General features: G+C 50.1%; 2 protein-coding genes across 4 annotated transcripts in view; one reads left to right on the forward strand and one right to left on the reverse strand.

Moving 5' to 3' along the window:
* LOC123027080 overlaps window positions 1-16826 on the reverse strand; it is a 21329-nt gene extending 4503 nt beyond the window's left edge. The window contains exons 1-3 of one of the 3 annotated variants that reach the window (XM_044437468.1): window positions 16665-16826; window positions 15989-16393; window positions 12178-12271 (exon numbers count right to left, since the gene is read on the reverse strand). In XM_044437468.1, the coding sequence (XP_044293403.1) occupies window positions 12178-12271; window positions 15989-16393; window positions 16665-16789 (624 nt within the window). In that variant the 5' untranslated portion in view covers window positions 16790-16826. Of the gene's footprint in view, window positions 1-12177; window positions 12272-15988; window positions 16394-16497 lie in introns of all 3 variants that reach the window. The other 2 variants (XR_006415445.1, XM_044437467.1) reach the window with 2 other exon arrangements.
* The window catches only part of PLAT (plasminogen activator, tissue type), a 26593-nt gene continuing 13333 nt past the window's right edge, over window positions 13006-26265 (forward strand). The window contains exons 1-4 of the mRNA XM_044437466.1: window positions 13006-13102; window positions 18200-18266; window positions 24209-24294; window positions 24899-24941. Of these exons, the coding sequence (XP_044293401.1) occupies window positions 24235-24294; window positions 24899-24941 (103 nt within the window). The 5' untranslated portion in view covers window positions 13006-13102; window positions 18200-18266; window positions 24209-24234. The remainder of the gene's footprint in view (window positions 13103-18199; window positions 18267-24208; window positions 24295-24898; window positions 24942-26265) is intronic.

Consider the following 26265-nt stretch of genomic DNA (forward strand, 5'->3'; position numbering starts at 1 on the left):
AGACCTTTTTATTTAAGCAGCATTTTAAATGTTAATACCATGGAAATTTTATTTGGCCAGGGCGGCTTATTTTATTCTAATATATATATTTTAATTGTTATTGTTTTAATTTATTGTGCATTTTATTGTATGTTGTGAGCTGCCCCGAGGCTTCGGCAAGGGGCGGCATAGAAATGTTTTAATAAATAAATAAATACCAGCTCCACTGGCTCCCTGTTGAAGTCCGGGCCCAATTCAAGGTGCTGGTTTTAACAGATAAAGCCTGAACGGCTTGGGACCAGGATTCCTGAAGGAGCGCCTCTTCCTTATATGCCCTCACGCCCCTTAAGATCTATGGGAGAAGCCCTGCTCCGGGAACCCTCTCTCAGAGAGGTGAAAAGGTCATCAACGCAGAGCAGGGCCTTCTCTGCTGTGGCGCCCAGACGCTGGAATGTCCTCCCCAGAGAGGTACGCCTGGCGCCAAGTTTATACTCTTTTCGGTGCCAGGCCAAAACCTTTTTATTTAAACAGTATTCTAAACTTTAATAGCTTTTAAGTTTAGCCGCTCTGTTTGTTTTGTGATTTATTGTTTTGTTCTGTTTTATTATTTATTGAAATTGTTGTTTTAATTGTCTTTTTAAATATTGTAAGCTGCCCTGAGACCTTGTATAATAGGATGGCATACAAAAGCTTTTAATAAATAAATAAATAAATAAATAAATTCTCCTAAATATAGAGATCCTAATATTTGGAATGCAATTAAGTAGCTTTAGTCACATTAGTAAAATGCTAGAATAATAAAATAATATTCTAGTGTTCCTCAAAGCAGTTATGAAGTGCCAGGCCAAGGCCCATTTCCTTGTCCCGCTTTCCCCCAGCGAACCCTCTGTCCAGCCTCTTTGTAATTAGCTGTGTGTAATGCCTTTATGGAGATGTTATAAAACATTTTCACAACGATTTGTTTTAGTTGTATTTCATGTATCTCATGCTCTTATAAACCACTTAGAGATATTTTTAAATACGATTAACAGTTCGCTGTTCCCATCTGCCATTAGGACATCTCCAGCTTTTGGCAACCCTAAACCTCCGACATGTCTGGTCCTCAGCGCCCCACTCCACTTTTCTGAATTCGAGGCTGCGGCTTCCTTTGTGAAGCCAGCCCACCTCACCTTTGGTGCTCCTTTTCGTCTTATCCCTTTGCATTTCCCTAGCATGAGCGTCTTCCCCAGAAAATCTTGCCTTCTCATGATGCACGTCAGTTTCAGTTTCATCATTTCTGCTTCCAGAGAAATGTCTGGCTTGATTTGTTCGAGAGTCTACGTATTCCTCTTTCTGCCAGTCCAGGGTATCTGCAAAGCTTTCCTGCACCACCCCATTTCGAATGCATCACTTTCTTTCCTTTCTTCCAGTTTCCACCATCCAGCTTTCGCACCCATAAAGAACAATCATAAATTGATATCCCAGCAAGGTTCTGTGTAGGGAAACAGGTCTGTTGCACCAGCTTGCTGAAGACTTCCCCCTCTTCCCTCAACGGATGATGCCAGCAGAGGATGAGGTGGCCGGATGGGGTCACTGGGGTGGTTGGTGTGTCCGAGGAAAGGAGGAGGGCAGGAGAGCCTGGAGGAACACAGTCCATGGGGTCGCAATGGGCTGGGCGCGACTTTGCGACTAAACAAAAACACAAAACAAAAAAAGGAGGGGGGAGATTTCAGCAGCCTTCCCTCCAACACTGGTTCGGATTCAGAAGCTCCTTCAAGGTTTCCTAAAGAGTGTAGGAGGTGTGTTCACAAGGAGGAACATGAATGCTTTGCTAAAAATGACACAAGCAGGGATGTTTTAAATGGCCATGGATTCTCCTTGGTGGGTATTTTCAAGCCGAGAGCAGGTGACCATCCTGCAAGGATCTCCTGCACTGGCATGACACTGGACTCGAGGACTTTTGAGGCCTGACACAGAATCATGCAGTGGGAGAAGCTGTCAGGTCCAACCTCTTAAGTCTCCCATCCAAACACCAATCCATTCAGACCCCACTTGGCTTCCAAGATTCGGTAGGATCAGGAACCTATCTTTCTACAGTATATAGGAACTCCTTTCTGAGGTCTCTTCCCTCTCTTTGATGTGATGATTTCTTGGTCATTCAATAACTAGGCATTTATTTTATCATATGTCTATACCACCCAAGAACCAAAGCAATTTGAGTAGTTTGCAGCAAATGGATTCAGAAAATGCAGAACTATAAAACACAATTCAAAACTTAACCCTCTTGGGATGCATCCCAAGGAAAGACCAGCAACAGAGTAAGGATTTTTTTAAGCCATTAGGCAAAATCCTCGGGCCAGTAGATGCCATCTGGTCAGTCAGAGCAAAGGACAGACTCCTCATCGCAACCTTGGATACGCTTTCAACTTCTGCATGAGCTTTGAGCCACGTGCTCAGTCAGATACCCATAATTTGAGTCCAGAGCCAGTGCGGGGCCGTGGTTAAGAACATGGGACTGGGACTCTGGTGATCCGGGTTCTAGTCCCCGCTGGGTAACTTATGGCCAGTCACAGACTCTTAGCCTGACCTCCCTCACAGGGTTGTTGTTGTGGGGATAAGATGGAGGGCAGGAGGAGGAGAATGGTGTAAGCCAATTTGAGTTCATTGAAAGGAAAAAGTAGGATATGAATGTAATGAATGAATGAATGAATGGGCAGCCATGAGGAACAGCCCTCCAGGATATTTTAAATGACACAAATTGCAAGATAAAAAGCCTGGGAGAATAAGGGCTTCCCCTGGCAGTGAAAAGACCGCACTGAAGGTGCCAAGTGAGCCTTTCTGGGAAGTCCATTCTACAAAAATGGTGACAGGACAAGCTTCCCCGTCTTTGCAGACAATATCAGGGTTTGGCTGCATATATGTTGAATAGTTGTAAAATGACACATGTTCTGATGTGAGATTTCTGTTGCCTCCGCTCCTTTTCCAAATTATTCAGAGTTTCTTGGGAACGTCACATATTTACCTTATCCATTTGCTGCCAGTTCTTTTCTGCACCAAATCTCCAGTGAACTTAGAACTTCTGTCACTGGATAACATTTCCTCTATTTATATGTTTCTGTTATTTGTACTTTGGCATTTTCATATGGATTCTGAAAAGTCACTGAGGCGTCTCTAGAGGAAAAAGAATTGTTGCCGTTATCTAGTACCATCTTGGTACGTCAGCAACTTTCTGGTCATCCCATAGACATCCTTCTTAATGAAAGCAATGGCTGGTCACGCTCCCAGTTAGCCCCTATCAGACTGCCCAGTCTGGCCAATAAATAAAGTCTGGCCATATCATGCTTCTTTCCGAAAGTTTTGCATTCTGACTCCTTTTGCAATGTTGTGATAAGGCTTGAGCTTGACGTGGGCAAGACTTCGGAGTGGCACACATGCAAAACATGTTGACTTTGGAGATTCACCAGGATTTCCTCTGGGCATAAGCTAATGGGTGACTTTTTCATCCCAGGGAATTCCAGCTTTTTCCTGAGGACAAGCCCCTCTTTCCTTAGATGAGCGATTCATTCATCAGCACCTTTCACCTAATGCGGCTGTTGAAAGCCCAGATGTGGCTTAAACCAACTGCCTTGTCTTTTCGGTGAGGCTTTTCCTGAGATGCTTTATGCTTTTTCAATGTCTGGAAGTTCTACGTCGCAGTTTCCCCCTTGCTCCTCCAGAATTTCATACCCTCCAAGTGAGGATTGTCAGGACCCAGGTGTCCCCATTCCCCCTCTCAAAACAACAGACTCTTCTTTGGCAGAAGCTCTTATTCTCCAGTGCTCATCTAGCAAACTTCAACCAGCACAGAAAGAGTCTCTGAGCCTGCACAGAGGAGCTCATTGACCCCAAATCGTAGCTACACTACTTCAAGAACCCCCCTTCTGAGTGACCCGGCCCCTCCCTGTCTTAGCCGTTCACCAGCCCTCCCGTTTATTTATTTATTTTATTTATTTTTCGATTTATATCCTGCCTTTTTCCGACAAAGGGCTCAAGGCAGCTTACATCTCCTCCTCCATCTCATCCCCACAACAACCACCCTGTGAGGTAGGTTTGGCTGAGAGTCTGTGACTGGCCCAAAGCCACCCAGCGGGCTCCATGGCTGAGCGGGGACTCGAACCCGGATCCCCTGAGTCCCAGTCCCATGCTCTTAACCACTACGCCACACTGGCTCTCAGTTGGCTCGCTCCTCTTTCCCAGCACCACATCAGTAGGAGAAAACTTCACAAATGTGTGTGATCAAGTCCAGGCAACCCATTTTAGTAAAGAAAAGTAGTTGCAGGACATGGCATTTTTGCATGGAGATTATAACAGCAGGGGCAAGTGTGCTTAACCCTTTCCCACCCTTGGATTTTCCATGGGTTTTCCTGTTGCTACTTGCAGAGTTCTGGATTTACCTTTAGAAAAGGGCATCTGGAATCCTGCAAGGTGAGAACTTTGCAGTGGGGAAAAGCTTGGCAAAGAAAGGATAAAGCACCTACATGCCACTTCTCTGCAGTAAACAAAAGGACGTAATCCCCTTTATGTTTAGACAGAAAAGAAATTGTGTGACTTTTTCTGTCCAAACATGCCTAAAATTGCACCCTAAGTCTAGCTGTTGGAGATCTGTAACCACATTTGCACTGAGGAGAAAATAATGCGGTTTTAAAGCTAAGATTCTAAGCTAAAACCTGCAGCAAACAGAATGACACAAACCATTACTTTAGACCCTGGTATACGGATTCTGCAGCTTTGCACAGTGGGACAAACAAGTGTTTGGGTGTGGAGCCTGGGAAGCAAGCAAAGTCTCCTTTAACTCCAGGTCAGCTCCCTTTAAAACCAGCAATTGTCTCCAGCCTTCATTGCGGAGGCGGTTCGGTTCAGGGTCAGCACCACTTAACCTGTTATGCAACAAGGAATGCCTACCAGAAGGCTTGCCAATGCACAGCGCATGCCCACTGGGGAAACGCATTGCCTGCTCTTGTGCCATGCATTGTCTGGAGCAGCAAAAGGGGGCCAGAGTCTGTTTCCTTGCCTTGACTTCCTACCATTCATGTGATGCTGCCAGTACTAATTTTCCCAGATATTGTTTCCATAAGTCTCCCCTAAGCCAACTGGACTGGGAGGGGACGGTGACTCTCTGGGCCATGGCATGGTCTGAAGGCAGGTGAGGCGTTGTCGCTGCATCTCACCTGTGTCCCATCAGTGCTGGGATGGAGAACCACCTGGAAGCCCTGTCTGACCCTCTTACTAGTGCTGGAATGGATAATCACCTGCATCCTGAAGATTCCTCAGGGCACACACAACTTCACCGACAGACAGTGGTCAGCATAAAACCATGCAACTGTGCGCTAAGGAGCAGACGGGAGCAATGCCTCCACCAGCAAACCCCACAAAACGTAATTGAGCATGACTTAAATTTAATTAGAAACAAACACTGCATTCTAAACAATCCATGTTTCAAAGCCCGCACAAGAAGAAAGGGTTTAACTTGGCACAGAAGAGAAAACATTGTTGGCACCCTGAGCCGAGCGCTGGGTGGGAAGGAGGACAGAAGTGTGTGTTGCTGTTATTGCTTTTTCCAGGTATTGTTGCTGGGCATTCAGTGCCTGTTCCAGGTTTTTGAGGGCAACGCACCCTCCTGGGGCCCCTCCCTCAGTGGGTGGACTTCCCTGGACACCGAGGGAAAGGAGGCCACCGTGGCCTGTTCTGCCTGAGATCAGGCAAAGCCGGCTGGTACGAGGTTACGGACATGACACTCCACTGTGGATGGCAAGCCGGCCCCTTGCCTACAGGGTGGCTCGTCTGGGAGCACCCTGGTAACCCACGGCTTGCTCTAAGCGTTTCTGTGCATTGCCAGCTTGTCCAAAGAAAGGTGACTGACCCACTGCGGGTGCCAGGAAGGAGCTGTTGGGCAAGCGTGGCAAAACTCGTCCCGGCCATCACGGGTGACGCCCCACCAGTGCCCGAGTGCCACGACGAGGCAAGTGGGACGGGCACGGTGCTCTCCACGCTGCTGCAAGCCCCTTTCCTGGACTTTACCAAGCATGAAATATGGTCGTGAGCTAATGGAAAGTGTTTGGAAGGGAGAGGCCCAGTCTCGAACGACTCACTGCAGTTAAGTTGCTTCTTTGCCAGCGTCTTCTAGGATACTAATAATCTGTTTATTGTGCAATTAAAGTACATTGAGTATTATGCTGTGTTTGTGGGGGCATGCACACACACACACACACAACCCGACACAGCTCCTTGCATTCCTGGAATCTCCTTGCAGGTTATGGGGATTGGGGTGACAAGTCCCTGCATTTCCAAATGACTTCCACCAGTTTGTAGCAGCTCGCCCTCACCACCCCACTGTAAAATTCCATGAATGAGACAGGGCAATTCCCTTATCCGGAATTCCCTCATCCAAAACTCAGGACCTGCTGTTTCTACTGCATCTTCTATCTAGGCATGTCTTCTTGTTGTTGTTGTTAATCACGAAGTCATGCCCGACCCATCGCGGCCCCATGGACAAAATTTCTCCAGGCCTTCCTGTCCCCTACCATCTCCCAGAGTCCACTGAAGCTCACACCAACTGCTTCAGTGACTCCATCTAGCCACCTCATCCTCTGTCGTCCCCTTCTTCTTTTGCCATCTATTGTTCCCAGCATTAGGCTCTTCTCCAGGGAGTCCTTCCTTCTCATTAGGTGGCCAAAGTATTTGAGTTTCATCTTCAGGATCTGGCCTGCTAAAGAGCAGTCAGGGTTGATCTCCTCTAGGACTGACTGGTTTGATCGTCTTGCGGTCCAAGGGACTTGCAGGAGTCTCCTCCAGCACCACAATTCAAAGGCCTCAATCCTTTGGCGCTCAGCCTTCCTTATGGTCCAGCTTTCACAGCCATACATTGCAACTGAGAAAACCATTGCCTTGACTATATGCACTTTTATCGGCAGGGTGATGTCTCTGCTTTTTAGTATGCTGTCTAGGTTTGCCATAGCTTTTCTCCCCAGGAGCAAGCGGCTTTTAATTTCTTGGCTGCAGTCCCCGTCTGCGGTGATCTTGAAGCCCAGGAAAATAAAATCTGTCACTACCTCCATTTCTTCCCCATCTATTTGCCAGGAAGTGAGAGGACTGGATACCATGATCTTAGTTTTCTTAATGTTGAGTTTCAAGCCAACTTTTGTGCTCTCCCCCTTCACCCACAACAAGAGGCTCTTTAGTTCCTCTTCACTTTCTGCCATGAGAGTGGTCTCATCAGCATATCTGAGGTTGTTGATATTTCTCTCAGCAATCTTAATTCTGACTGGTGATTCATCCAGCCCCGCCTTTCTCATGATGTGCTCTGCATATAAGTTAAATAGGCAGGGTGACAGTATACAGCCCTGCCGAACTCCTTTCTCAATTTTGAACCAATCAGTGGTTCCGTGTCCAGTTCTCACTGTTGCTTCTTGACCTGCATATATGTTTCTCAAGAGACAAATAAGATGGTCTGGTACTCCCATCTCTTTAAGAACTTGCCACAATTTGTTGTGATCCACACAATCAAAGACTTTAGCATAATCAATGAAGCAGAAGTAGATGTTTTTCTGGAACTCCCTAGCTTTCTCCATGATCCAGCATATGTTGGCAATTTGATCTCTAGTTCTTCTCCCTCTTCGAAATCCTGCTGTACTTCTGGTAGCTCTCGGTCCACATCCTGCTGGAGCCTAGCTTGTAGGATTTTGAGCATAACTTTGTTAGCATGTGAAATGAGTGCAACGGTGCGGTAGTTTGAACATTATTTGGCATTGCCCTTCTTTGGGATCCAAATGTAAACTGATCTTTTCCAATCCTGTGGCCACTGTTGAGTTTTCCAAATTTGCTGGCATATTGAGTGTAGCACTTTTACTGCATCATCTCTTAAGATTTTGAATAGCTGAGCTGGAATACTGTCACCTCCACTAGCTTTGTTGTTGCTCAGACTTCCTAAGGCCCATTTGACTTCACATTCCAGGATGTCCGGCTCGAGGTCAGTGACCACCCCATCGTGGTTATCAGGGACGTTAAGCTCTTTCTTCTATAGTTCTTCTGTGTAATCTTGCCACCTCTTCTTAATCTCTTCTGCCTCTGTTAGGTCCCTGCCATTTTGGTCCTTTATCATGCCCATCTTTGCATGAAATGTTCCCTTCGTATCTCCAATTTTCTTGAAGAGATCTCTGGCCCTCCCTATTCTATTGTTTTCTTCTATTTCTTTACACTGTTCATTTAAGAAGGCATTCTTATCTCTTCTAGCTATTCTCCGGAATTCTGCATTCAGTTGGGTGTATCTTTCTCTTTCTCCCTTGCCTTTCGCTTCCCTTCTTTCCTCAGCTATTAGTAAAGCTTCCTCAGACAGCCATTTTGCTTTCTTGCATTTCTTTTTCTTTGGGATGGCTTTAGTTGCTGCCTCTTGTACGATGTTGCGAACCTCCGTCCATAGTTCTCCAGGCACTCTGTCTATCAGATCTAATTCGTTGAATCTATTTGTCCCCTCTACTGTATATTCATCAGGGATACGATTTAAGTCATACCTGAGTGGCCTAGTGTTTTTCCCTACTTTCTTCAATTTAAGCCTAAAATTTAAGCCTAAATTTTGCAACACTAGGCATGTCTGGAGGGCCCCAAATAGGGAAGACTGATTCAGGGCTCCTTACTGGATACCAATCCCTCCTTTCCTTTGTCCTAATCCAGCATGCATGGAGATTTGTCTGCTTCTGAACCCTGCATAGGTGTACTTTGAGCTAGCAAGTTGAGTCACTTTAGCTTAGGCTTAGCAGCTTAGCAAAGGCCAGGGCCTGCAGCTGGATGGGTGACCACAGGTTGGGCTCCGTGGTCTTGCAGGCCTCTTCCAACTCCACTTCTCTTCTAAGTGGGGAACCACTTCATGGGGTTGTGAACTGCCACAACACACAACAGTCGCTTCTGCCAGCAACACAGTGTGTTGCTTCTGCAACAATGCACAACAGTTCTCCCCATCCACCCCCCAGCCTGATTCCAAAATGATGCACCTGTTGGAACCATTACAGACAAAGATGATCTCTGGGTAAAATCTGGAAATACATACAGCGCTTCTGGATTCTTTGGGTGACACAGTTCAGCTGATTCACAGCCGTCCTCCGCTCCAAGGATACCTGTATTTGTCATGCTGTTCTATTACACAACCATAAGGTGGCAGTGTAAGATAGCCAGATTACACAAGGACCTGCGCTATACACAACTTTTCTCTGCACAAGGCATGTCTTGGAAGTGTGCAGGTCCTTTGCACAACATCCCCGACTTCTCGGGGCTTCTCCCATGTTTTCCGGCCATTTTGGCAGCCTTTGTTTTAGAGAGAGGATAATGCAGTATTTTTCTGGATGGCGCCATGCCTTCCTAGGCAAGTCTTGTGAAATATCTGACTTCCACTTTGTGTGGGTCATATAAAAAGGCAGAAAGCAAACTCCTGGAAGAAAACCTCTCGTGTAAAAGGATGTTCTTTCTCCAGCAAGGAAATGGACAGCAAAGCGTCACTGGGTTAGAGTGGACAGACTGTAAACGCTGCTGAGTTCTGAGCTCAGCATGAATTTCTGGGCCCAGAATTCTTTAATTCCGTGGGCCAAAGGATGCATTCCACATCCAGCTGCTACGCTCTTGCACAGTCATTTTTACTTTAAAGTAGGCACAGGGGCCCACGCGGATCAAGATTCTAGCACGGGAGGTGGGTGGGAATTAATGTGTCCATTCCCACACACTACAGGCACAATCAGAATCATTGCTGCTCTATTTAATTATGCATTTATTATATTTATATCTTCCCTTTGTCCTGCAATGGACTGAAGATGGTTCACATAATCCTACTCTCCATGTTACCCTTACAACAGCCTTGTGAGGTAGATTGGGCCAAGAGTTAATGATTGGCTGAAAGTAAGCTCACCCGGTGAGCTCGAGCTGCGGAGCTAGAATCTGCCTCTCCTGAGTTTAACCACTGCACCCTGCCAGTTTCAGGTTTAACCCTTTGCTAGCTGTGGGCAGCCAGCCCAATCCAAATCGGGCATTTGCACGCTAACGTGAGAGTTAAAAACGAAGGGTGGAATGAGGGACCGTCTCTACCTTTGACAAATCTCTACCAAGGTTGCTGTTCCAGCCTTGGTCCTTCTCAAGGCAATTGGAAGTAGAAGGTGGAACTTCAGCAGCGTACGTCCACCCAAGGTCCTAACAGCATCTCCCACTCCAGAAGGGAGGAATTTGCTGTAAACTCTGCCTCCAGGGCCCATGGAATACCCCCCCAGGGCACGCATCGGTCCCCAGTGTTTCACAAATTACCCTCACTGCGCAGTTTTCCACCTTTCCTGAGTGTGCTGCTTCCTCCGGCAATGTGACCTGCTCTTTGGCAATGGACATTTCATTGGTGTTCCCTGAAGACAGTTAATAATTTGGCTTTTTCATTCTCCTTTTGCTATCTGCTATCCAGATGACCTCAAAAAAATTTACGGAAATTGTAAGAGCAATTTACAGTTTCACAAACAACAAATATTTCCAGGTATTAAAAGAATAATCCGTTAATTTCCCGTTAATCCATGTTTGGGTTTCAAAATCACAGATGGAGTGTGTGACTTCTAATTCAATCCATCAGTCAAGAGAAGTGCTTGATTTCTGTCTTTGTTTCTGTGAAAGTGGTTCTTTCAGAGAAGAAATATTTACAAACCTCCGGTTGGTTGATACAGAGTACAGTTTATGATCTAATTAATCCAAGATTTAGGCCAGTGATATCCCTTCCGCTTCCCTTTATTTGTGGGAATTAGCGAGGGCCAAGATGTGGAAGTCACTGGCTCTGGCAACCAGATGTTTGGCCGCACTTGAGGGGTGCCTGTTAAGAATACGTTTTGTGTACTTTGCCCCGGTCTTGTCATCAATCCATCTTCATTGTGCAGTCACAGAACCACTGAAACAGAGCCAAGATAACCAAATTCTCTGCTTATTTCCATCCAAAGACTGGCTTGCATTGTGATGCTATCAGGCCGGCCCTTCCCCGGGGCTTTTCAAACTTTAATCACTCTACCCACAAATGAGTCTCATCCACTATTCCAAAAGCTATCAAAGACAATGGTTATTATCTTCCCCTCTTACAGGAATGACCATTTCAAGGGGATTGTGCCTGCTGGGTGAAGATGTATGTTATTTTCTCTGTCCCAGTCTACTGCCCATGGATTTTACTGGGAGAGGGAAGGACTGGTGCCGGGCTTGGCATGTAGGTGGCTCCCACCTAGCAGGGCCCAACTCAAAGAGACCCTGGAATTGTGCCTTCTGCTCACCACTGCCACCTGCTTGTTAGCCTGCTTCTTAGACTGTGCTGGAGGAGTTGTAAGAGCAAGCCAGAGTGGCATCGTGGTTAAGAGAGCTGGACTGGGACTCTGGGGGTGGTTTGCAGCAAACGGATTCAGAAAATGCAGAACTATAAAACACATTCAAAACTTAACCCTCTTGGGATGCATCCCAAGGAAAGACCAGCAACAGAGTAAGGATTTTTTTAAGCCATTAGGCAAAATCCTCGGGCCAGTAGATGCCATCTGGTCAGTCAGAGCAAAGGACAGACTCCTCATCGCAACCTTGGATACGCTTTCAACTTCTGCATGAGCTTTGAGCCACGTGCTCAGTCAGATACCCATAATCTGAGTCCAGAGCCAGTGCAGGGCAGTGGTTAAGAACATGGGACTGGGACTCAGGTGATCCGGGTTCTAGTCCCCGCTGGGTGACTTATGGCCAGTCACAGACTCTTAGCCTGACCTCCCTCACAGGGTTGTTGTTGTGGGGATAAGATGGAGGGCAGGAGGAGAATCATGTAAGCCGCTTTGAGTTTGCTGCAAGAAAGCGGGATATAAATCTAATATCCCAAACAAGTTGCCCTGGCTTTGTTCCTTGGTGGCTCTTTGTTTACCAAGCAAGAGAGCAGCAGCCGTGATGAAGAGGAGGAAAAGATGGCGACAACAGCACTGAGAGGATCAAAGCTGTCAGGGAGGGAACCATGAAGGGTCGTCAAAAACCTCAATGTGACTCCAGTGGGCTGGAGAAGTTTGTTATGAAGCGGGAAGATTCTTTTCGCATCTTTCTTTGTAGTATTTATATGCTGCTAAGTATAATGAAACCCCTGTGTGTTTTCTTGCAGTCTAATAACTTTCTCCACATCCTGGGTGATGGCAACCAAGTCACCTTATTAGCTTGACCTACCTCACAAGGTTGTTGTGAGGATACAGTGCAGATGCAGGTACCAAGAACTGGATACTCCACTCTGAGTTCCTTGCAGAAAAGCCAAGAAACAAACCTAGAACAGCAACACATGCCGTTGAGGTCAGTGCCTTCAAGTTGTCTCCAACTTTTGGCGACCCTCTGAAATCTTTCTCCCGGAGGTTTTTCTCTGAAATCAAATGCCTTCCTCTTCTTCTGTTCTGCTTATATTAGTTTTTCTTTTATTCTACATTTTCTTCTATGCTTTTATTCTATGTATATATCTTCTATATACAAATGTTAAGAAAATATTTTTTTTAAAAAGAAATCAAACGCCTTCCTCTTCTTGACCCTGCACCCCTCTTACAAACAGGCACGTTTTGAGAGCGGCGGGCCTCTCCGGCAACATACAGAGACTTTAGTGGCATCAGCATCAGCAACTTCGGGGATTTTTTTCCTCCTGCAGACGTGCTCCCCGGCCTTCCCTCGGGACCCCAGTCCCAGCAAAGGCCGATTCCCGACATTTTCGGCCAGCTGGGAGCCGCTGCTTCTCGAACGGGCTCAGACGTGCTCGCCGAGGCCGCGTCTGCGCGCAATTCCCGGGAAGCGCGGGCTGCCCAAGGGCGCGCCGGTCACGCACCGGGGCCGTCGGTGGAAGGGCGGGCGCCACGGCGGGCGCCACGGGGCCGGCCGGACGCGCCCCCCTTCCTCCGCATCGTCCCGGAGAAGCGCCCACTCGGCGCGCCCCCGCGCCCCGCCCCGCCCGCCCCGCCCGCGCGGCACGTCTCTTAAGCCGAGCGAGCCGGTGCCGGCGACCATCCGAGCCCGGCCGGGAGCCGAGAAGCGCCGCGGGCACAGAGCCTCCTGCAGCAGGAGCAGCCGCGTCTCCCGGAGCGACCGCGCCGCCGCGCAGAGGAGCGCGCAAAAGGTAACGCGTCGGGGCGCCCGGCAAGCCCCACTCCTGCGTGCGCGGCCAGGCTTGCCCGCCTGTGGCTCGCCAGCGGCACTCCCGGCAGCGGCTCTCGCCCTGGGGCCGCGCTGGATTTTGTGCAGCGCCAAGCACGGCACTGTGCGCAAGGGGGCACGCTTCGCTTCCGCGTTGTTCGCCCCTTCTGGCGCTGGCAACGGGGGCAGGGGCAATCCCCCCCATCAGGCCGCGTCAGGTGGCACCCCTGTCCGCTCTTAAGGCATTCTCCAATGAAACTTATTTCCAGGGTGGCACTGGTTTTCCTGAACTCTGTGGCTGGGTTCAGCCATAACCCCCACTCAAGGGTTGTGCATGGGCTGTAACGACTTGGATTGTCTGAACCAGCTGCTCTAACAACCACCATCTTTTAACCGCAATCCTCACCGTGGTTTGTTATATTGGCTGGGTTGTGCCCACACAATAATCCACCTTTCAGCCAGAACCGACAGTTCGGTGACAACCCCTTCTCAGGCCATATGCAACCCTGGGTTGTCAGAACCCTGTGGAAAGGCTTATCCACACATGCTAGGAGGGAAGAAAAGGGGGCACAAGGTGTGCCCCCCGCCCAGGCCTGCATCAGGGCCCCTTCTTCTGTGCGGATGGCTGAGTTGATCATAATCCTCCTTGCAGGTCCTTTTACAGCTAAGCCCCATGGGGATAAGTGTGCTAAGAAAGTGGCCCAGGATTTCAGCCTTAATCGCATTCCTTGGTGATCAGCGCTTGGGCTAGAGCATGGACGCAACAAAGCGAGGAGGAGGAGGCCGTTAGCGCTGTCGTTGCCTCCTCCATCATTTCTGCCCTTTGCCTCCTGATTCCTGTTCAGAGAAAGCCGGCGTGGGAGCGGAGCTGAGCAGGGAAGGAAGGAATGGCAGCTGCAGGAAGCCCAACGCTGAATGGCCTTTTCTGCCCGGAGCGCTCGCAAGGGCATGTGCCGGGACCAGAGAGGCAAGTTGGACTTCCTGTCTGGCCACGGAACCCACGGGGTGCCTTTGGGCTGGCCACATACTCCCTCAGCTTAACCCACCCCACAGGGTTGTCGCAGGAGGCAAAAAGGCCGCTCTCCTTGGTACCACATGAGATCTGGCTGGCCCTCCAGGTTGTATTCTCAACCTAAAGATGGAGGTGCGGAGGGAACAAGCTACTTGGGGGACAGGCGGGTAGAGGGCGAAAGGAGGGTGTCCATGTGAATGCTTGTGAAAAGAGCAGAGTTGGAGGAAACAAGGCTCTGGGCATGGAGGGGAAACCTATAAAGGTTTTGATGGTATGGACTAGGAACTTGTGCCAGACGTGGAGCCAGAGCAGGGATTTGAAAGGTGGTATCGCATGGCCTACTGACGAGGAACAGAATTGGTTTGCCCAGTGGGGTAGACATTTTCTTGCATATTATGATTTCAGGTTGCCCATGTGTGTGTGGATGGGGGAACTGCTTCCCCTCCTGAAGCTCCCTGCACGTAGAAAAATAGCATACATGGAAGAAGAGGCTCATACAGAACCTGATGTGCTAGCTTTCTATGTGCAAGGAGACTGCTCAATAAAGGGATTCTCTAGCCTACTCGCTCTCTTCGCCCATGGAAGCCCTCTCTCAGTCATAGACCACGCATGCTGGATCAATCCATCTTCAAAAGGTTATGGAGAAGAGGAGCATTTTTTCTGAAAGCCACCATCCTCCTCAAGAATCTCAGCCCAGAGCCCATATTTTATTTATGTCCCACTTTTATTTTGCTGGGGAACACAAGGTGGCCGCATGTGGTTCCCACTGGGTTCCCCTCCACTACCTGACCAGGCCTGAACTTGCTTAGCTTCAGTGCTGGGGCTGCCTCATGCATCTTCAGACCATGGTCCAGGATTAAACCCAATCCTCTGGGGATCCCAGTGCAGTCCTCCCCAGAGATCTGCAAAAGTCATGCCTCTTCTTTACCAAAATGGATTGTTCCCTGGCTTTTTGGCAGTCCCCCCACCCTGATATCTCCATTTTGAAGGACTGAAAGGCCTAGTTACTGGCATGAAGACCTTTAGGCTAAAACATGTTGGCATTTTTTGCATTTTGCCTTCCTCCCGCTCACCACAGGAATGCAGCGGCACCAGGGGCTTATCTGAAATGAACATAAGAGAACTGTTCCAAAATCTTGAGTAGCTGTAACAAGCCTTTTGGTTCTGCTACAGTAGTTTTAGACCTTTGCTTGTGGAAAAAGGGGGTGCCTCAGAAATGGCAGGGAAATCACCCCCCCTTTAATATGGATAGAAAGCGAACAACCCCAGAGGCATTCTGTTCTCGGCACGTTCGTTCATTCTCCCAGGGCTGTTATCAGAAAAGATCCCACTTTGGATACGCTGCATCTTTCACGGTGCGTTATTTCTCCCACACCTGCCAAGCTGTGAACAGGTGGGATTCGAAATCCCTTTCTCACATCCTGACCATCCACACCAGCCGGGTAGGATAGAGCATTTTGGGTTGGGCTGCGATTTGCACCTGATTTGCATAATATGCATTTTCTTGCCCTGTCACATATGGCTAAGGCCGGGCCTGCCCATTTAACGAAGCAACTGGGGGAAATTGTCTCCGGTAGTGAAGTGGGAAACCAGCCGCTGGTTCCCCTCCTAACTTCAGGGCAGGATCCAGTTCTTTCAGAGGAGAGCAACTGTCTGCAGGCTGCTTCTGACCTCTGGAAGAGTGTCCGGTATGCACAGAAACCCACCCAAGGAGTACGTTGGAGGCAAGAGCATCGCTGAGGGAGTTGCCTGCACCAGCTCGTCTGCAACTCCCAAAGTCATCTTCCACTCTGTTATTTCCAAACCAAATAACATTCTGACTGAGGAAACTCAAAGTGGCAGCCAAATTTAACTTACCAAGGGCTGTTGAAAGTCGCCGCGTGTTTTGGTGCTTCTTGGGGTGCTTTTACAGCTGGGGGGAGCCTGCCTCCTTCGGCCACATGCCTCCATGGCCTAGTTGCAGAGGCCCCTGGCTTGCCTCCATTCAGGCCTCCGGCGAGCGCAGCGGTTCCCTCCCTGGCAGTTGTCCACCTGGGAAGGAAGCAGGGAAGAAGGCCTGGCAGAAACTGAAGAGGGCTGCCGCTCTCCAGCTTCAAAGGGAAACCAAAGTCCTTTCCTCTTGCTTTTCTCGCACTGCTCGCATGTGGATTTCTCTGCCTTTTTCCTTTCCTGGTGGCAACCCCAGCAACGGGCAGGAAACGCGCTGTCTGGCCTGATGGCTCCTCCCCTTGATTGTAGCCAGGGTGGGTGCTTATGCCGTGCCTAAAGGAAGAAGAAACGGGCCGCGAGAAGAGGGCACAGATGCCCATAAAAAGTGCATGGGCTGATTTATACGTAAAGCTGTATGTTGGGAAAGAACCACTGACATTTCAAGATGTCCGTCTCGCTGCTTGCTGCTGATGGGAAGCTTCAAAGCTTCCGGCCTTCCTTCCGGTCAGAGCTGTCTCTCTTTAAAGCAGGGCTGAGCTGCTCTCCTGACGGCCCTTCAAATAGAGGACTTTTCTCTGCAGCGTGGGATACCCAGGCACCGTACCTGCAGCTGCCTTTGTCGCTTGAACCATCTGTTCTGCAGGCCTTTTGATGCTGTGGAACTCCCCTTCTTCTGCACCTGCGCGCTGCCTGGGCCACGTGCCCGCTGGCACGCCGTGCATTGACCATTCTTGGGGCAGTTGTGTGGGCGGTGCCGTTGGGGGCAGGCTGGAGGGGATGGGTGCTCCCCCCCCCCGCTCCTTCCAGCCATGGCTGTTGTCTAACGAGATTTCTAGCCATGTAAACACAGCTGTGTTTTTCACACAGACCTGGCTGTGTGGTTGCACTTAGATAGCTTATCTCTTTAGAACATCTTTGCAGTTGGCTGGAAACTGGCCGGCTGTAGCGCCAATGCAGCGCAAACCTGGCAAGCCTGCAGTGTCCCACACCCGATGGGACGCCGAGCGTGCGGTGGCACATCAGGCGCCAGGGTGTGCGAACTGTGCCTTGGGCCTTCTGGGTGGGACCTCGCATGCTCCGCTCCAAGCCTTCTAGGAGATGTAAGAAGGCTTGCGAGGAGCACAACTGCACAAGCATAATGATTAAATGGGAAGGCAACCGGGTGGATCGTGCCCGTGTATAAACCACAGGGATGGGGACTCTCAGCTTGAATAAAATGGGACTTCCGGGGGCCCTGGTGGCTGCGGACCTCAGTGTTTCAAGGACCACCCCAAACACGGACCGCACTTGCCAAAGCGTTATTCGGGGCAGGACAAAGGCACGCTGCGGTGCCCGCTCGGGGGGCCATCTCATGTTTGTAGGACAAAACTACAAACCACATCCCAGACACGTCCCCGCCACAATGGCTGCCAGCTCAAAACGTAGAAATACTTCTGCTATTAAGCAGACATTCCGGTCAAGAATGGCAGCTCGTGAGACCTGCAGATGTAATTCCCTCTTGCCCTCCCTCCATGGGGGTGTGATACCAGGGGCCCTGCTTGGGAAGGGTAGAAACTGAAGGAGGAAGTCTTGTGGGCCTTCCCCATGCAGTTCAGTGGGGACAGAAGTGCCTCGGAGGAGTGGGTTTTGGAGTACTTGCACTGTTCACTCGCTGGACTGGGACCCAAGCAGCTTTATGCACGACTTGGGGAAGCAGCTGCAAGGTCGTGCCTGTGCGTTTCTTTATCGCATAGATTTGTATCCTGCATTTTAAACCCACCCACAAAAGCAACTTACAACATTCTCTTTGTATTCGTCTTATTTATTTAAAATATGTATACCCCATCCTATATGCAAAGTGTCTCAGGACGGTTTACAGAAATCAAAATGAACAATCCATAATCAGAAACAACAATTAACAATGAGTAAGAATATACATAAAAACAACAATAACATACCACCAATGAAAACAAAGTCATAACTGAATCAAGATCAAAAACAAAATCAAAATGCGACTGTAGATAGTTAAACCAGATTAAAAATTCCTAATTCTTAAAATGGTGGGCAAATAAAAAGGTTTTCACCTGGCGCTGAAAAGAATATAAAGAATATATATTATCATTACATTACCTTTATACTCCGCCTTTCTTTCTCTTGCAGGGAACTCAAGGCAGCTAGCAAGATTCGCCTTTTCTCCACTTTATTCTCACCACGACAACCCTGTGAGGTAGGTTAGCTTGAGACTATGTGACTGGCCCAAAGTTACCCAGTGATCAAATCCTGAAAACAATGAACAGCATTCAATACAGAGATCATCAAAATTGCTAAAAATAAAAGATGGAAGTGTCAAGACTTTGAAACCTTAGACACTTGAAACTTAGTTTGTATACTGAGGGGACCCAGCGGTGTGCACCTTGGGTTTATAGAGCTTTTAAAATGCATTGATTAATTTTAATTAACGTCATTGTGCCGGTGTGTTTGACGCCTGCTACGCCATCTCCGTTCCTGGCTGACAGACTGGAGCAAAACCCAATCTATTCGCTAGTAGCAAACACGATACTCGTATGAGAAGCAGGCAAGCAAAGTGCATGCAAACGCATCAAATACAGGCTGCCATGAATAAATGTTTAAAATCCTCCTACAGGCCTGCAAAGAAGGGGCCATGCACAGATCCAGTGGGAAAGTATTCCAAACACTCGATCTGAGGACAAAGCACTTCTTGAAGAACAGGGAGGGTTTGTGGGCGGACATACCGTCCGGAGCTGGAAGGTCATTAACCAGCCTTAACCCAAGCAGAGATGGGAGCTTCCGTCTGTCCCGGAAGGGGATCTGTGTGAAAGGAGCCCCTGCCGGCACGTCGGATTCCCCAGGTTTCCTCGGCCCAGCACCCTTCGACCACGCTGGGCTGCAACTCCTCAATAATAAACATCCCAAAATTGACCTTTACTCCATGAAGCTGCATGGTCGGAGATGCAGGACAGACGCGCGGTTAAATGCTTTATTGATTTACTTATTTCTGCTCTTTCTGTACTGCTAAATGTTAAGAAACATGCCTGTGCAGCTTTCACAGAAATATCAAAATCACATGGGAAGCATAATTTTAAGGGTGATCAGAAATAGGACAGTGATTGTGCGACGGGGCAGGACAGGAAGATTCAAATGGAGCAGTGCGGCTAATTTGATGACGGGCCAGGGAAACTCGGGTGCACTTGTGGTTTTCAGGAGGCATTTGAAAGATGCCCAGTTTTCTGCCCATGGGAGGGGTCACCACCAAGAGAGGTCCCTCCCAAAAGGCCTTCCATTGAGCTACTGCATGGCGACGTGCTGATAAGTTTGGACGATCTTTGCGGTTGGTTGGATTTATAAAAGGAAGGCATCCTGCCAAGCTTGCCGTTCAGTGCCACAAGGCGTGGTGATGGACCATGAACTGGATTAGGCAAATTCACGGCTGGAAAGGCCCTCACTGGATACTGGCTGGGAGAGTGTCACCTTGAGCATCAGAGTCCCTAGGGCTCCGTACGCTGCCAGCAGGTGAACTTGAAGGTGCAGCTGCATTCCTGTCATACCTGCAGACCCCTGGCAGGTGTCTGGTTGGGCACCCTGTGAGCAGAAAGCTGCAATAGCTGGGCCCTGCTTTGGTCTTCTCATGTTCTTACCTTTTCTGGAGACCTTAGCAATTGCACTGATCTTTGCACTGATTCAGCGGTTCTTCGGACCTTCCTTCTAGTCTCCTTCACTGATTGACCCCAAGTGGGGCTCTGGTTACCATGAAAGGACTGTTCGGTGCATACTGAGCCCCATCCCCTGCTTATATGAACAGCAGTAACTCCAAAACCTCATATATCCCTGCAAGAAGAAAGGTAGCATATCAGGAAGAAAGGTTTTCTGTGGCTCCCTTCCTGATGTGCTAGATTACTACATGAGTGGAGTTTCTTTTTTCTTTTTGATATGAGGAAACATTAAAATATGACAAACTTTCCTTTTACCCAATTCTAAACAGAGGTGGTAAAGTCCAGAAATCAAATACTTTACTATGTGTAAAGCATACAGTGGCTCTATTTATTCTTTATATTTTTTTCTAATTTTAATAAAATTCTGTTTTGTTAGTCTTAAGTCTCTGCTTTAAACAAATCAACACAGAAGCCACATGTTCTTCCCAGCAGCTGTTTGCTCCAAAGCACTCCAGAGCTTCCAGCAGCTGCTGTCTTCAGTTTCCACAAATGCCTGTCATTAGGCATGCGACTCATGGCAGTCATTTTGTGGTGGTGCCCATGACAGCATCTTGGATTGCCAAATGCATCCGCAGATGTAAAAAGCTTTTTTGCTGCTGGGCTGCACTGACTGAGCTTGCTGGCCAGGGTTGTAGGCAGGCGCTGCATTGAAAGCCTTTTGATGTGCAGAAAACCACTTTCTTCCTGAATTCTGGCCCCTTTCCCTGGGATTTAACTCCTTCCCAAGCCTGGCATTAGCACACGGTTTGATTGCTAAACTTACTTTCCTCGCAAGGCCCCCGGCCTTATTACCGGTGGAAGAGACAACCGTGCTTGGGAGTGTAGGTTGAAATTGGAAGGGGGAATGGGCCCACCGAGTGTGGGAGCCTCCGTCCCGGGGGCTTTTGTCAGGAGTCCCCTCAGATCCGGAGCAGCCCCTGACCATTAGTTCAAAGCAACGGCCGAACGGGGCAGCTTCCTGCTAGCGAGGCTGCTGGCCCCCATCCCAAATTCCCTGGCTTGGAGATGCCGGTTGTCCCTTCTCTGAGGCAGGCACCCTTCACCGGTGGACGCCTACAGAACGGATCTCTTGCACACTGGAACGAGCACTACCAGCTCGGCCGGGGGCTTCTCGTTTCGCTGGACGGCTGGCTAAACACCCGCTTTTCCTCTGTTTTCATGTGCAATTTCTCCTCCTCCTCGAGTTATCTTAAACTGTGAGAGCTCCCACGGTTTAGAGGCAGGTGGGACCACTGGCTTTCAACAGCTGTTGCTTCTCTTGATTTCTGTCAGGAGATCTGCAGTTTATCCACACACAACAACCCTGTGAGGTTGGCAGGGGGAGGGAGAGACTGGGCTCCGGTTCTGCAGTCAACTTTCATGGCTGAGCGGGGGTTTAACCTACATCTCCCCTGTCTTAATCCAGACTTACCCTTACTTCTTCAGATGCAATTCCCATAATGTGTTATAAATCAATAATTTAGGCTCCGGCAACAGTGCAAGGGGGGAATCAGAGAATGGATTGCTCAGAGGCGAACAGGAGCAGAAGTGCACAAGGCGGCCCGTTTTGCCAACTGTGACATGTCAGAGGATGTGAAAGGGTTAAGCCCCGACAGTTTCAGCCTCCCAAATTTCTCTCTTGCAGCCTTTCTCTCTTCTGTTTTGGTTTCTGACCCAGTGACTCATCCTTTTGTCCCCAGCCCTTATCCAATTGCTCTCATCAGCTTTGGATTAATTTGCAGTGACTGGTATCCGGTTTTAGGGTGGAAGATCAGCAGTTCTCGGACACCGGCCCTCTCCTTGTAAACTTGGCAGCCGTGTCTCTCGGGCAGGCACTTATTTCCAGGAGCATAGGTCCCATGAAACACCTGACTCCCAAGCTGCGTGGGACCACCACTCCTAGCATCCCCTAGCAGGCATAGCTGCCTGGAGGGGGCTGGGAGTGGCCACCCGGTCCCCGGGAGGGCGAGGCTGGGGAAGGCAGTCCTAACCCCACTGCCCATCCTCGGAGAGCTGAACGTCGTGCTGCAGTGGGATCCCATCCTAGCAGCTGGGCCAGCCCTGCCGTTATCCGGGCCGGCAGTGGAGGGGAAGAGGTGAATTGTGAGGCTCTCCCCACCCCCAGGACACACAGTTGTCCCCGCTGCCCCCCGGATGACCTGCGGAGCTGAGCAGCCGGGCTAGCGCATTTGAGAGCCAGCGGGCCCAGGGGTTAGGGGCGCTGGGCTGGGGCCCTGGGAGAGCCGGGTTCGAGTCCCTGCTTGGCCGCAGGGCTCACTGGGTGACTCCAGGCCAGTCGCGGACTCTCAGCCCAGCCTACCCCACAGGGCTGTTTTTCCGAGGATAAGAATTTGAGGAGGAGAATTAGGGGAGCTGCCTTGAGTTCCTTGGAAGGAAAAAGGCAGGGTACAAAATGAATAAGTATCAGGGTGATTTTAGGGAGTTCATTCTGGTAACACGGCGGTGGACTATTGGTGAGTCCCGCCAGAATCTCTGTTTATTCTGGCTTCTGGTTTAGCTTGCCCAGATGAATTCTCTGTATGTGTTTCCCTCACTCACACTGCATTACGGGGCATATGGAGCAGGTATTTTTTTTCCAAAATACAAGCTTAGGGAAATGTATGCAAAATTTCTCCTCTAGCTTTGATCCATCTTTGCATGTTGAATTTTGGGAATTTGGAGATGTTTGCCTGTTCTTTTTATTATATGACATTTATATCCTACCTGTTTTCCTCTTGCAAGAAAGGAAGGTTTTCTCCCCTCTGTATTATCCCCACAACAACCCTGCAAGGTAGTTTCGGTTAAAAGGCTAGGATTGGCCTAAGAACACCCAGGGAGCTTCCTGGCTCAATAGGGACTAGAAACCAGCCAACAGTCTAATCATCACACCAGCTCTCAGTGTTAGGACTGCAACTGCCAGCAGGTTAAATGTGAAAATGTGGTTTCTTATTTCTGCAAAACAGCATTGATACTTCTCTGATCCCACTTTGTAAAGCAGCCAGGATACAAGAAAGCAACAGACCATTTTTTCTGCCCTTAGCTGCACTTAATTGGCATCTCTTCAAATAGAACCTTTGTGTTAAGAAGCCCTGGACCACTTCCTGGTTTTGAGGCAGAAATGAAGAGTCATGTAAATGACCTAAATCAAGGTTTTCAATTAAGTAAGGCTTGCAAAGGAAGATTGCAGCTGGAGAGCTGTGGGCCTGTTCCCTGGACATGGTAGGCTTACTCTCGAGTAGACTGGTATGAGATTGCTCTGCAACTCTTCCTGCAGGCTGATTCCCTTGGCTTGAGGCAAGAAAGAAGGAAAACAGCCACTCAAACATACTCAGATGTAAACAAAGGACTACGGGTCCCTGCCCCCCCCTAAGTAAATGCAGATGTAAATATCCTTGCCTTTCATCCTTCTTGGAAACACAGAATCCAAAGAAAACAGATGAGGGCCCCTTCCAGACAGGGATGACTCACGCACGGAATTCAGTGGGTCTCCATGATGACCACACCACACTCCCCTAACCGTCCACTGCCCCTTCCGTCTTTTACCCTTTTAGCAGAAAATGCATTACGGAAGAAAATCCGGAGGAGCCACTGTGGTGTGGTGGTCAGAGTGCTGGACAGGGACTCCAGACACCTGGGTTCTAGTCCTCATGAAGCTCCACGGGTGCTCTCAGCCTAGCCTACCTTACAGGGCTGTTGTGGGGATGGAGAGGAAGAGGACTAGCAAGCCGCGCTCCTGTGCGAGTTCTGACGGAAGAACATGCTGCAACTCCCAGCTTTCTCCGCCGTCCTGGCTGGCTTGACCTGCCTGTAGCCCCTTTTCTGTCCAAGTGTGCAGAAGACGGAGGAATAGCCTGCTGAAGCCCCTTCGGCCACATAAATCCGTTGCCATTTCTTTATAGTGCACGCCACCACAACCTGTTCCCCTGCAGATGTGCCAGATGCAACTCCCATCTTCCCAGGCAGCATGGTCATTGGGGACGATGGGGGTTGTAGCACGGCTGGAGGGAACCAGAGGGGGGAATCTTCTGCAGTGGATGATTTGCAAGATAAAGGCGGGGGAGGGGTGGAAATTCATCCTGTAAGAAGACAGCCAGATTATCCTGGGCAGTGCAGGAGAAGTGGGGAGGAGGTCAGATCGCCAAGAGGAGCAGCCGGAGCAGCTGGAAGGGGCTGGACTTGAAGGCCCCGGAGGCTGTTGTGCTGCAGGGAACTGAGTCAAAGAAAGAGGCACCAGGGGCCGAGCTGAGCCGAGACCGCAAGCCCCTTTCCCAGGCCGGCTAACCTACTTTCGGCTGCCGCTTCCGGGGGGCTGGACTCAGATGACTTGAGCGGAGAGCCTGCCCTTCAGTCTGGCAGCGGCGCAGAGGCTTCTCCGCGAAGCTCCCGGCGGCAGCCGCTCGGTTCCCGGGCTCGTGGGTGTTCGCCGCATCTCACCCACTTCCACTCTGCTCTCGGCCAGGTCCCGCATCGCCGGAAGACGTCGGGATGAAGCCGGGAGTGGCGTGTGTCCTGCTGGTGCTGCTGGGAGCCGCAGGCTGGTGCGAGGTACGCCTCCGCTGCCGTTGTTCGCCCTTGCCTGGGAGATGGGGCTCTCCCTCGCCAGCCCCTCGCGCGAGCCTTCCGCGGGTGCAAGGAGGTGATGGCGAGGAAGAAATGGAGAGGAGGGGGAGCCTTGCTGGGTGGGATCCAGAGGAACCCGACTTCTCGTCAGTGGCATCCTCTCTTGCCCTGCCTGGCTTCTTGCTGGCACGAGTTTACCTTCCTGCTCTGCAAGCCTCGCTGCTCCGGCCTGCCGTCCTGCAGACGCACTGCACTGCCACGGCCTTGTTGGCTGGGGACGATGCTGGTGGGGGTCCCGTCCCCCTGGAGGGCACCATGTTGGGGCATCCGTGCTCTGTGGGTCGGTGACTGTGGCTAGCATTTCATGCCCCCAACGAGCATGGAATTTAACAGACGTGCCGAGGGCCGCTTTTGCCTTTTCCTTTAAACTAGCGCAGAAGCCTCTTAAAGTGGAGAGGTTGGCGACACCTACGCCCTCCCCACCCCGGCCCCACGTGCTTCGCTTTGAACGGCAGCCCTAGATTCGAACGGCTCGTCTCCCCAGGAGCTTCGCTTCTCCACCACAAACCCCTTTTTATTCTCTTGGCAGGGGCTGCGCATGCGCGTCAGACGAGGGGCCCGATCGAGGCAAGGTAAGGATGGGCAGCCGTGTGCTGGCATGGGGGGAAGGGTTTATGAATATATAAGGGTATATAAGGGGAAGGGAATATGGAGCAATGCTTAGCAACAGTCACCTATACACTGGTAACTCCCCAACTGGACTACTGCAACGCGCTCTACGTGGGGCTGCCCTTGAAGGCGGTCTGGATACTTCAGCTGGTCCAGAATAGAGCCGCCAGGTTGTTAACGGGGACCGGCAGGCATGAACACGTAACGCCGGCCCTTTTCCACCTACACTGGCTACCAGTCGAAGCCCGGGGCCAATTTAAGGTGCTGGTGGTGACCTATAAAGCCCTAAATGGCTGAGGCTCTGGTTACCTGAAGGAGCGTCTCCTTCCATATGTGGCTGCCCGCCCCTTAAGGTCTGGGGCAGACGCCCTTCTCCTTGAGCCCTCCCTGAAGGAGAGCAGGAGGGTGACTGCCAGGAGGAGGGCCTTCTCTGTGGTGGCACCCCAATTATGGAATATGCTCCCCAGAGAGGTTCGCCTGGTGCCAACGCTTCTTTCTTTTTGGCGCCAGGCTAAAACCTTTTTATTCTCCCTTTATTTTAATGTCTAATTGGTTTTAATGTGTTTCTACTGCACGCTGTGCTACCTTAATTTCTATTTTAGTTGTTGTAAAATAGACGCTAGTATAAGGACAGCTTATAAAAGCATTAATCAGACAGACAGACAGACAAACTGGCTCGGCACCATTTCCCACTAGGGCTGGTGTCAGCAGGCAGCGTGTTCAGGCACCCGCCGAGGGCCCAGAAGCCAGGGGCCCTGGCTGCAGCCCCCTGTGCCGGCTCCTCCTCTTCGCCCTCTGGCCCAGAGAGAGGCGTGGTGACGAAGGGGAACCGCCTGCCCCGCCAGCCTCTCGGCTCTCTGCTGGCCGAGCGAGCAGGCAAGCAGAAGCCACCGTGAGGAAGAGGAGAGAAGCAGCAGCAGCTGCGGTGCGAAGCAGGCTCAGGGTGGGAGGTCACGGGGGATAAGCATGCAGACGTAGGGGGGGAAGGAGCCGTGCGGTCCAGGGGCAGGGCGAGGCCCGTGGCAGAAGCGTGCCAAGTGGTCTGCTTGCTCGATGGTTCCAGAAAATGCGGCTCGCCCAGATTCCCTCTTGGTAAGGCAATTCCAGGGGCTGGTTTGCCAGCGACCAGGTCAAGCACCGGATCCTTCTGCTGACTTCTGAAATAACTGCAGGGCTGTCACAGGGGGTCACATGATGGCTGATCCTGCACTGGATTTCCCCAAAGTCCCAGCTGCAGCGCCTTCCCAAAACTTCACAGGGCTTTCAGTCCATCCTGATTTCTCAAAC

This window comes from Varanus komodoensis, unplaced genomic scaffold (genome assembly GCF_004798865.1).
Source record: "Varanus komodoensis strain SLA01 unplaced genomic scaffold, ASM479886v1 scaffold30, whole genome shotgun sequence".
Lineage (NCBI taxonomy): Eukaryota > Metazoa > Chordata > Lepidosauria > Squamata > Varanidae > Varanus > Varanus komodoensis.